Source organism: Acyrthosiphon pisum, chromosome A1, assembly GCF_005508785.2.
Source record: "Acyrthosiphon pisum isolate AL4f chromosome A1, pea_aphid_22Mar2018_4r6ur, whole genome shotgun sequence".
In the NCBI taxonomy this organism is placed as follows: domain Eukaryota; kingdom Metazoa; phylum Arthropoda; class Insecta; order Hemiptera; family Aphididae; genus Acyrthosiphon; species Acyrthosiphon pisum.
Window position 1 is genome coordinate 158,596,855 of NC_042494.1, and position 13,365 is coordinate 158,610,219.

Here is a 13,365-nt window from a genome sequence, read left to right on the forward strand (position 1 = left end):
ATAAAAACCGTTAATCATTATTTTTGAAGTTGCGCTATCGAAACACTACCCTACCTAGCTGTATAGGACCTGGGAAATGACAAACTCAGCATTTTACCGGCAAGCTCGTATTAACGGTATTAGATGATAATAATAATAATGGTTATGTCAGAAAATTTCCGACGAATATAGTATAATGTATGGGGTATTCATCGAACAATCTTGTGCCAATTTATTTTCCCAAAACCTTTTTCGTTGCCGTTTGTGTTATAACATACACGGACAGCGTGACGTTTATGTTGTCCAAATTCAAAATAATCGTTTGTATAATTTATTATTGCTCCTAAAATAATATCTTTTCAATAAAATTTTACCCGACATGGCTGAAATGTAATATAATAATATGCAATAAGAACAATTTCGTCTACTAACAATAAGTTAAATATAATTTTATTTCTATTATACCTACTTGACATGATATAGTATAAGAGATATTTAAATACGTACTTGACAACACCATATGAGCATAAATTATTATGTAATAATATAATATTAAACGGGCAGGGGAGGATTGTGATTATAAATCGGCACCGGAAAACTTGTATATTCGGGTCAACTATCTAATAGTATCTATGTTATCTATAGCATGGGTGAAATCTAATAAAATAAGTATGTTAATTTAATAATAACTAATAACCACCAACTATACCAACACCAATTATAAATGTTTAATTACATTCAGAACCATATATTTTGTATTTAATTAATATAAAAATATTGACTATATTGATTTTTAAATTAATTAAATACAGTATATTAAGAAAGAAATCTTACAGGTTCATAAAAAAATTATTTTCTATATCTCACTTACAGCCTCTGAGCACGTCACTGTCGATTTGAAAACTTTACATTGAAATTAAATTTACATAGATAAAAGTATAAAATATTATACTTACTACTTCAATCATATAAAATACGATAATATTATATTATGTACTTACCTATTGTAGCTATGACTAATAAAAGGAATAATGGAAAATAATAAAATATACCTACATAAATGCACATCATGGAGTATTCCATAAGTTATGTTATGTCAATAATATTTTTATTTTTATTATAGTTGTTTATTTCTAGATTAGGAAGAAAAAACTTAGTGTACATGTATGTTCTATTATTTCCATGTACTTATTGTACCTATTACACTTACTACCTACAGTTCATATAACAGAGATTACGTTATTGATATTTTATTGAATGTGTCAACAATAATAATTACCTACCTACTAACATTGTACAATAACACCTAAAAAAAATAAACTTTTATGGCTGTGTTTAAAATAATATTTTATTATACAAATAATAATTTTTTATTTTTTTTTGTGTATAGTGAAACATTACACATAGGTACAATGTAATAATTTATCAACGCACAATCGATTAAACAAAACAACATGTTACAAAGAGTCATCGTCCTTTGAATAACAAAGTAACAGACGTAGGTCGCCTCTAACTTCTAGACAATTTGTTTACTGTAAGGTTTAAAATCAATATATTATACGCGCGCATTTATACAATCCAACCATACATACAAACATAGTTAATGTGTAAAAACAAAATTTAAACCGAATAGTATGCTTCAAAAATCCTCGTTAATCACAGAACTAAAGTACTTAATATTATACAAAACATTCATTTACACATTGACAGGGGTATTATTTGAGTTTTAAAAGACTTGGCAAATGAGCTAGTGATTTTGGCAGAATATCCAACGCTGGTATATAGTCGACCATTCCAAGTGTAATTACAATCAGTATTAATTTTGTGCCAACGAACCAGAACTACCCATTTCGGTTTAATTTATACTTTAAAATAAAATATTATGATATATAGACGAAGACACGAAGTAATTACTTTTAAAAATAATTTTAGATAATAATTATTATTTAAATTTGCATATTTACTTATGCACAAACACACTATTATATATTTTCGTTTTAAATTTAACATGACAAATACACTTTTATGTTACTTGAAAGTCCCATATTTTCATCCAGTATTACAAATAATAAACAGTAATGTTAATGTTAATCTTAATTTGTATTTAGACAGTAAACCAGCTTAAAGGTTAACACTAAACACATAAAATAGTGAAAAATGTTTATAATTTACTATAATATAAACACACAACTGATTACGAAAACCCGACTCCAACATATTATCAAGAGCAATTATTGAGTTAATATGCGCTCTTTATAAAATATCAATGTGTATACCGTGTATAGGCATACCCATTTTATTTTAACATTTATTTGAAGATTATTTTAATGATTTATATTTTATACAAAATACCATTTTTTGCATGAGTTGTCAAAAGCGTCACCTTACAAATCACAGTAGAAGTGAAATAAATAAATGAACGAATTATTGAGATCGTACCCTAACAGTATTATTATTTTATTGTGTTTCAAATTTACCTACCAAGTTGAAATTTGTAGCCTTATGTTAATATCACATGTATTGTACACTTGAACATGGTTTCCTTTTTGAACGTTAAGTAAACGCATTATCAAATCATGTTTAATGTGTACGAGGCTTGAGAACATTTCGAGGATATCGATTTGTAAACACATTGCATACGAAATATTCACACACTAACTTTAACATGACACTTTTGTGCTTATGTGGATATTGTTGTTCGTGACATATTGAGGGAAAGATTATATATTATATAGTGATGGCTGGTCGTGAGCAATTTCATATTATATATTATCCTATTATCCTGTTCTAGCCAAAGATGGTTTTCCATACAAAAGAAACACAATAAGTGGTTAAATAGCATAGTTCTAACCACAAGACAAATATAATCTCTTAAAACAATATGTTATAGTGGAATACTCGTTTGTTTGCACGACTGGCCAACCCTGGCTATGTGAAAAAGGCCGATGCATATCAGGGCCAATTTCATATTATATTATTATTATATTATTGTTGCGGATATTTTGTATGATATTCAGTAATAACTTATTGGTAGTGTTCCTAAATAGTGTCTATCAATGACTTATTTATTGATAATAATTCAATAACAATATGACCTGAGTTTTTTTAAATAATTATTTTAATTTACCCACTCGATGCGAGAAATGTACAGACATCTATCTTATATGGATTACAAATACAACATATCATGATAATTTATTAACGATATTTACTATAGTTTAAAGGTGTTTTGGTTAAATACATTATTCTGAAGCGCCCGAGTATTATTATTTTTTTTTGTAAACGTAACATAATTTGTGTTTATATAGGTAGCTTAAAAATGTACGTATTAGAAATTTGGATAATTATTTAGTTGAATTATAAACAAAATATTTTATTATTTTTTTTTAGGAAATTCAGATGGAATGTATCACATGAAAATTTTAATTCCTTGTATAACTGCTGGTGCCATTATTGGTAAAGGCGGGGAGACAATTGCACAGCTACAAACAGAGACCAATACAAAGATTAAAATGTCAAAAACAAATGATTTCTATCCTGGTAAGTTTATATATTTACTTATTTTAATATTTTTTGCATACACATTTACGTTTGGAGGCTACATATGATTTTGTTTATAACTTACGTTATTCAAATGTAACATTATTTTTAATTCGGCAATAATACATATTTCTATTCAGCATTCGCCTTTTACACCTTTTACGGTCGGCGCACTATTGTTATTTCTATGTAAAAAATCTGCCATTGAAGTTATATTTTATATTTTATTTAATGCATAGGCTAGAGACATCAATACAATGGCTTAGTTTGTGACAAATTAGTTGTCACCACTGTTACTAATGAACGAAGTGTTAACTCTAAAATATGGTGGTGTATGTACATCGAAGAAAATCAGATATTATTATATTGGGAAAATATGCCTTACAGATATTTTAGGTTCCTTCGTTTTGAGGTTTCTATACTATGATCACCGTTCAAAAAATGTTTAGTACCTAACAAAGTCTCTCTTAATTGAATTGAGCTATAGGGCTAAATGCAAAGATAGTTATTTAGTTACTTTGCTTATATTTTTCTCAAAAAGTTGCATTTCTTGGATGTGTGTATAAACATTTTTAAACCGTATACCATCAATTGTTAATTTTATTGTATAGATATTATAATATCTTATATAATATCTATTGCCTATTGATAAAAATAAAATGATAATTCATTGATCGATTCAAGCTTGTACATTTAAAGCCTTTCAAGTATGCTCCGTAACTCTGGTTAAGTTATAGAAATACTTTTACATGTGTATTCTACAATTAGTTTTAGATTCTGAGCGGAGCGATGGATATTGTATTGATTTTACAATAATTTGTGTTTTTTTTTATATTTATTTTTTTTTTTGTGTCTGCCATCACCTTTTAGGACAGTAAAAGTGCTTTCATTTTCTTTAACAGTATCTTTTCTGATAGAAAAGTGAATCTAGTTGGTACTTTGGGGGTCAAAAGTAAAACTCAATAGTTTTCAAAAGAGCCGTGAAAAACAAAAGAAAAATTAAGGAAACACGGGAATTTTTACGCAAAATCAGTTTTCGAGAAAATCGATTTTTGTTTTTGGTGCAACTCTGAAACAAATGACCGTAGATACATGAAATTTTTACTGAATGTTTATATTAGCATTTTTATCCACCATATAATTTTCCAAATATTTTGACTTATTTTGAGTTGTTTACGGACATTTTCAGTTTCCATTTTTTTAGTTTTTTTTCTATAAATATCAATAAAATTTTATTCGTTCGTTAAAAAAAGCTTGAAAACTTAATAAAAGGTTCCTAGTATATTGTTTCAAAGGCAGATGAAAACAATTAAAAATCTATAGTCACAATTTTTTTTATAAGCATTTAAAGTTAAAATATTGACAAAATACGTAAAAATGACTAAAATTTTCAAATTATTTTGAAATCTAAGATTTAAAAATGTAATACAAGATTCCTCATAAGTTTGTCTACTTTTATCAAAAAAAAAAATGTCTACATGAAAGTCAAATTAAATTTTTATGAGCGTTTGAAATTCATATTTTTACAATATTTGATATTCACTCGATTTTCTTATTTTATTGTAATTAAAAAACGAATGACTGTAGATACTTGAAAATTGCACTGAATGTTTATAATAACATTTTCTATGCACCATACAGAAAATAATTTGACTCTTTTTGAGCTGTTTACGGACATTTTTTTTTAGTATTTTTGTCTATCAATATCAATAAATTTTTATCTGTTGGGCCAAAAAGTGTAAAAAATTAATTTAAAGGGTCCTGATATATTGTTACAATAGCAGTTGAAAAATATTAAAAATACACAATTTTTTTTTTATAAGCATTGAAATTCGAATTTCGATCAAATTTATCAAATTTAAAATTTAATAATTATTTTGTAATTAAAAATTTATAAAATGTTCAACTTTCATAGCTAAGGATTGAAAATTTAAAACAAGGTTCCACGTCAGGTTCCACTCGTACGTAAATAGGTTATATTATATAAATTACTTTATACACAATAATATCATCAAATATACTTAGTAATATCATACGCTGTCTGAATGCCTTCGCTCAGGATCGTTTTTCTCTTTACAATGATATTTTATCATTGAATTCAAATTTAACACCATCCATTACTTGTAACCTACTGTATAGCAGAGTGACACCCACTTGCCCACCTTTTTATATGTTAAGTAATTAATAAATATATACAGAGTGATTCACCAAAAATCCTCAAACCTCTTATAATGCATTTATTCAAAAACAGATTTTTAGAATTGCTAAGTATAATCAAGGACTTTATTTTTAAATATTTAGTTTTTTTATTTACCATTTAAGGAATGTTCTATAGCGATACAATTTTTTTTAAATAAAATGTACCCATTTTCCTGCATATAATTAATAAATTAATAAATAAACAAATATACAATTAATGTATACAGTTAACATTTTAGGTGTATAAAAATCGTAATTAATTGAAGAATCTTAAAATTTCCCAAGTATAATAAATACTAAAATACTAGATCCAGTATTATATCTATTTTATATTATTGTACAACCATTTTTAAAGACTATCCTTCGTACCTATACATACATAGAATTTAATAACTCAAGAATTACACATTCCAGTTTTGATTTAGAGACATTTTCAAAAAAGGCGATTTGCTAAACAATTTTGGTAAGCCCAATAAAAATGGTTCCCATTTGAAAAAAAAAGTAGGTATGTATCCTCACTGGTAACTACTTAAATAGTATAAAATCTACATCATTGAAAATATATATACATAAAATTCTAAAAATCAGAATTTGAATACATTTATTATTAAAGGAAAAAAAATGAGGGTGAGCATCTTTGTTGAATTACCCTGCATATATCTATATATATCCACTTTTTATGTTTATATTTCGATTTTATTTAGTTACTTCACTACCTCCTATTTTAAAAATTCAAACCTCTCTCCACGTAATAAAACGAATAACACTGTTATTCAGTCAATTGAATAAGTTCATGTTTCTTCGTGGACTGAACACTGTAATTGAATAAATCACTATCTTCGAATTGGATGTATCCATATAGGTGTATCTAAGATAGTAAATCCCAATTTTCGTAGTAGAGTTAGGAGTTACGTATTTAAGCCTCAGGGATACTTACAAATTGAACGAATCTCACTAGATTGATTTTTAACATTCATATATATATTGTAGGCATGTTCTCATGTAATAGAGATTACTTTATGGTAGAAAGTTAGAAGCAATCACTAGATGTCTTATTACTAAGATACGTATATATTTTATGGATTCAAATTTTAATATAAAAACATCAAGAAGTATAGGTTTAATTAATAATAGTTTTTATATTGTTATTATTATTATTTGTCTAACAAAATATCTATCTGAAAAGATGATTTTAACATTAACATAGATATGTCAAACAGATAATTAAAATAGGTATTAAGTATACTAAGTAGATATTAACTAATTACCTATTATTTTAATTAATTATTAATTTTAAGAATATATTGCCTAAATTAAATAACAATTCAAATAATTGTATATACTTAAACATTAATAGTTACCAATTATTTTAAATTGTCTAACTTATTCTAAATAAAATGAACAATGCATTTAAAGCTTGTAATATTTCTCTAGTTTTTTTTTAGTATATTATAGAAACATTATTTTTTTCACTTTTATAAAAATGACGGTTGCAATACAATTATATCTATAACAAAAATTTCTCTAAAGTGATTGAAAATTAAATATAAATAGCTTATTTAGTAGCAAGAAATGGGGTTTAAAAATGGTTGAAAGAATAACATTTATTATATACAAATACCGTCTGAGTATTTCAACCATAGAAAATATCACCTATATATTTTTATTTTTTACTAAAAATATAAATATTTGTTAAATAAACAATACTTTTAAATGTTTGAAAGGAACTCATAAAGTCACAAAATCAGTTAATGACGTTTTTTATATTCATAAATAATTTATAAATTGTAAAATTTCTTTAATTATAGAGTTCTGATCGAACAGAAGGGTATATATTATATAGTTATTAGATATTTAAGTTATATTAGGCATTAAAATATTTTTTTATGACAGGAATACTCAACACAGGTGTTTCTTGCACGTCTTGCTTTTTATTTTTAACCGTTTTAAAATTGAGTATTGGTATATAATTAGGTTTATATAACACATTGTTAGGAGGTAACTATAGGTATGTATCGATTAAATATTAAACGAGGTACTATATTTGAAGTAATTTAAAATTGTCTTATTCAATGACATCGTGTCTGGTTGTTAATGTATCGTATAAATAAGGTGTTTAGGTTAGGTGTCCATGTATTTGTCACTCGGCATTTTTCTTGACCTTCTAAATATAATAACGTGCCATATTTTATGACCACGGAAGTAGAAGTTAAAACATATCTAGAACAGATATTAATTTTATGTGTTGATTCTTATTGATTTTATATTCAAATTATTTTGTTGGATAAAATTCAATTAATTAAAAGTGTACTGTGTTATTGTGCAGACAGTCGAAGAAATTAAAATAGCATATTCAACGAATTACCATTAGCCATTAGGTATGAGTTTTTTTGAATGAATAATCGAGTTTTGAAAAGCTTTAAGATAAAGAGTATTTCATAAAAATGGCTGGAAAATTTAATTATAAAAATTTCGAAAATTGTTTTTCTTAATCAATATTGCTAGGGGTTATAATAAAATATTTTATATACATAGTCTGAGTGAGATGGCATGGATTATTTTTAATTCAACTTCCAAGCTTAATGTCCGACCTACATATAATATTGCAATATGTAATATAATGAAAGTCAAATTTTTTTTTAATAGTCATAAAACAAATCCTCATTCATACATGTATACGTATATTCAGCCTTCTCTTTTTCATTTTAAGTCACTTCTGTTGTATACATTTTCAAATCGAAAACGGAGATTTAGCAATAATTATTGTATGTGTCCAAAGTTCGATAAACTTATTCAATTTTAAATGACAGGTAGGTATAGTAGGTACAGCATACTAAATAATGTTTTTGTACATAGATATGCTTAGATATACATAGATATACAAGATATACTTTATACAGCAAAACCAATAACTTCATTAACATATTCAATGACCCGTTTATGATTTACTTATTTATAATAAATGGTTCAACAAATCTAACCTTTTAGTATTAAATCGTAGTTAAATTATATTTTCCGTAAACACATAAGCACATAGCTCAGTAACTTTTAATTTTTATAAATTATACAGCTCAGCTAAACATTTGTATTTTATTCTTCTGAATTTGAGTTAAGTTTTGCATCATTGTTTTGACAAATCAACAGTTTTAACTTTAATTTTTCGTATTTGTTGCTAGCTTGCAACTTTTTGAACCCTAAATATATTTTATTTTCAAGCAAAAGTTTTTTAATTGTGTTTTGTAGAGTTTGTACTATATAAGCGTGCATTTTAGTTCTTTATTTAAATACTATCTTTTATAAATATCAGTAGGTATAAATTTATTGTTTTTTTTTCGTAAGAATATGTAAATTATTTTCTGTTATAAAATAGATCGAAATGGTTGATAAAGTTATTGACACTTGACACGATTACTAATATACCAATAGAATACCTCTTTATATTATATTGTAAAGTAGGGTTTTAACGAGAACAATAATAATATATTAATGCATTCTTCTTGCAATATCTGATATTCGTATTGTTCAGTTTAAACAGTGTTATCATGTGGAAACAATATTATAAAATCCATTATTCGATGGATAAAATATAAAAAACCCTTCAAGTAGACTTCACATAATGGGAGTTACAATGTTACATATTATGTAGTACAAGTCGTTTAATTCAGCACTTTTTTCGTAAAATAAACATATTTTTGTAGTGTGTTGTGTTTGGTGACATTATTATGTGTATATTTCACACTTATTCCATAAATAGAAAAATTCCAAGCGATTTTAGCCATTTCTAGTGTGCCAGAGTGGAATAAAAATCATTTTTAAGCTAAACTCTATACAGTTGTTTTAGAATTACAAATGGTTGAGTTTTACTAGAAATGTACTAGGTACTTATTTAATTATTTGGAAATTATAACTAATTGAAAATTATAATTAAATAAAAATTATATTTAACTTGGTTTATTAAAATAGTCTTAAATGAGAGTTGCATAAAGTGTAATTCGAAATAAAATGATTTATCAAGTATAGAAGGCAAAATAAAGGCCTAAGATAATTCTGCGGCCGAGTGTTGGACATTTGACTTGAATCTCTTGTCTTTGCGCAAGTATCAGTATTAGCAAGGTGGATTGATATTAATATTTAATTCACCTTGAGTATTTATATTATTATTTAAAAAAAAAACGAAAGCGTTTTTAATAATCATTATTCATTATTCATCAACGATTCTAAATGAAAATTGGTAAACTATATAAGTATTTATAATAGGATTAAGTTTATTCGTTTATCATGTTCTAATTATAACACATCTATAGAGTTTAAAGTTTTATTCGTGTGCAGTTTTTGATAGATAAAAATGTTTCATAAATTCAATTTTTAGAGCATTTCCATGTAGGTATTGCTCAAAGTATTTTTTGTAAGTTAAAACATTATTGTATAACCAGTATAATTGAATCCCCGTTAACAGAATAAGTTAAGGATTTTTTATTCGAAATAATACCAGTTATACTAAAAAAAAAGTTATAATAATAATAAAAGACACACAACATTGTAGAACCAAAATTATCGCTCTGCTGAAAATCTAAAAATAACGATAAAACGGTAAAATTGACGGTACAACAATGGAACGGTTTTATGAATGTTATGATTTATCATTGCTTTGAAATTTAAAAGAAAAGTTACACAATAGGTACGTATACTCTTGCGCCGAGGTTATCGAGTGAACACACTATAACAGTCTATAAGCACTGTCTTGTCCCGATCATGCTTTTATTTTTTATGTCTCACGGTTAACCTAATTTCACGTGTATTATTTCTATAAATAATAATATTACTATAATATGCATTTTAACCAAATCATATTCAAACGATAAAAATGTATGACGTGGGGATGGCGAACGGTATATGTTTTTAAGGAGTTCGATACAGGCAATATTACAAACGGGCGAGCGTGTGCGACTAAATGGTCATCATTAGTGTGTGTTATATTCCGCCGTACCAGTACAACAGGGCACGCAACCAACATCGATACCGGGTCGCGTTATTTTACCGCTGAATAGACCCAATTTAATTCCGCAATGTATCGACCGAACTAACGATGTCGTAGGAATCCATTCTCGTTTGAAATCCATCCCAAAATATTCTCCGACTGTCTCGTTTTATTCATAGTGTTTTTTTATGACTTGGTTCAATCGATTGTTACATCTCGCGGACTCGTACAATCAAGTGTATAATATGGACATAATGATATTATAATGTTGTAATGTATACCGCACGATAAATTATATTAGTATATTATAATGTTTTGTTGTAAAAAAAATTGCTCAATGTGGGTAAAGCTAGTTCGGATAAGACATGGTTAAGAATTAAAATATGTTTTCGAAACACTTTTCGTATCGTCGCCGTCATACAGATGAGACTGGAACGAAAATAAGGTCATAGCTCTATAGACTATAAGCTTTAGTCGGGGAAAAAAACTGTCCGTTTGTTAATCCTCTTATTATGTTAATAATGCAATTTGTAAAATATGTTCAAACGTTATTCTGTTTTGGTCTTAAGAACATGTACAAAGACAATTGAATTAAACTATTAAAGTAACAATCGATTTAACAATTCTAGGCACGACCGAAAGAGTTTGCATAATATCTGGATCAAGTTCTGAACATATAATGGCTGCACTTACATTTATTATGGAACGAATCCGGGAAAAACCAGATGCGTCAAATAGGGTCCAAAATTCTGGTGATGCAATTGCAGATCGTGAAAAACAGGTACTTACATTTTATATTATTATATCGAATGCGACGACAACAATAATAAATAATTAATGAATCGTACGATCGGTACGTGGCACGAGAAACGTCAAAATAATATCCATACTCAAATAATGAATACTGTTGAAAATTTATTAAATTAGGTGTTTCAAATTTTAGGTGAAAATCCTGATACCCAACTCGACAGCTGGTATGATTATCGGCAAAGCCGGAGCGTACATCAAACAGTTGAAGGAAGACAGCGGGTGTTTTGTGCAGATATCGCAAAAAGCGAAAGACACTACACTCCAAGAACGGTGCATTACCGTGTCAGGTATAATATAATATTATAACGTTGTACATAATTAATGTTTTGCTCGTTTAATTCTCATCGTCGGTAAAGATAGCCAGTCCCAAAATATTATAATATATTATGTTGTCAGTGTTGTAAAGAACACTTTGAAAATGTACCTATACCTATTCAAAACACTGTACTTACTCATATACATTTTTGTTTTAAAGTAGGTATATAAAATACTTATCGATACCACTATATTTTCAATACGCTGGCCAATGTGTATACTAATACATACTCAAATAGATTTCAAATACAAAAAAAATAATTAAATTATTAGGGACATTATTGTTTTATATTATTTTTGAAATAGGTCATTGGAACAAGACACTTTTTTTACATTATTTGTTTGAAATGTTCATCCGTCATTCGTGCCACAACAATATAAAATTATGTAAAAACTAAAAAGTAAACATTTTTTTAAAAGTATTATCTAACTAATAATCCTGTGGAATTATTACATATTTTATCATGTTAACAATAAAAACAACAGTTGAATCGGTTCGTTATACCGTATCAAGTCATCATATTATTATATTCATTAAAAACACGATTTACAGAACTTAGCAAAAAAAAAAAAAAAAACGCTTGCCAAGTCGAGGTCAGGGTCATGTAGGTACACGTTCTTGATTTTTAATTTTTAGACAACTATTAACTTTATTATGTATATTATATTTTATGACGATAGGATTAAACTTAATTGTACTCTAGGCACTGCTCGAAATAGAATCTTCTCTGAACAGGAAAGCATATTATTTTCTAGTACACAAAATTTTAGTGGTCCGTTTTTAAAATGTTAACCCTTTTTAATACTTTAGTTTTACTATTCTTGTGGAACTCGTATCGTACTTTTTAGCCCTCTTAAGATTTTACACGAACATTTTATAGGAATTTTCTACTTTGGTACTCGCATAGTTCTTATCTACAATATGAGTGTGTATTTTTATGATGGACAACTTTAAAGGTCTGTAGTGAATAAGCTATTAAATATAAAAGTCTCAAACTCTTCAGGACTGCAATTATTCTAGACAATGCGATTCTTACAACACCCTAGACAACAAAATCCGTTTTCGAGATCTGCGTTGCTGAACAAAAATCTAGCAGAAATTGACTATTTTTTTAACGGTTAAAAGGTTAATTAATTTTTAAATTTAACATACTGTATCTACTTGACAAGCACTTTTTAATGAGACATCGACCAACTTTCTAGCTCTCATAGCAACGTTAAAAAATAGAGTTTTTAGGGCTGACCACGCCGACGTCTGTCTAGATTAAAATCATTATACCGCTTGGAGATGATATCGAAGATCGAACCTACTCACTTAATTACCCATCTACTCATTATAAGTGAGTTAAATGTTTACTATTTTCCCACTTACCACAAACTCTTGAAGTTTTCAAAATTGAAGGGCTCCGTGCAACAACGAGACAAGTCCACTTTTATCAATTATTCAGGACGAAGCAAAACAAAATTCTTTGTCTCATCACCTTAATGGGCGGGAAATTCAATTTGAGATATCTTTGGAAATAATAAAGCGATTTGTCTGATTG

General features: G+C 27.2%; 1 protein-coding gene across 1 annotated transcript in view; it reads left to right on the forward strand.

Annotated features, from left to right (window-relative positions):
• LOC100161431 (RNA-binding protein Nova-1) overlaps positions 1-13,365 on the forward strand; it is a 61,298-nt gene that overhangs the window by 33,038 nt on the left and 14,895 nt on the right. The window contains exons 2-4 of the mRNA XM_016801176.2: positions 3,370-3,519; positions 11,326-11,477; positions 11,640-11,793. Coding sequence (XP_016656665.1) covers positions 3,370-3,519; positions 11,326-11,477; positions 11,640-11,793 — 456 coding nt within the window. The remainder of the gene's footprint in view (positions 1-3,369; positions 3,520-11,325; positions 11,478-11,639; positions 11,794-13,365) is intronic.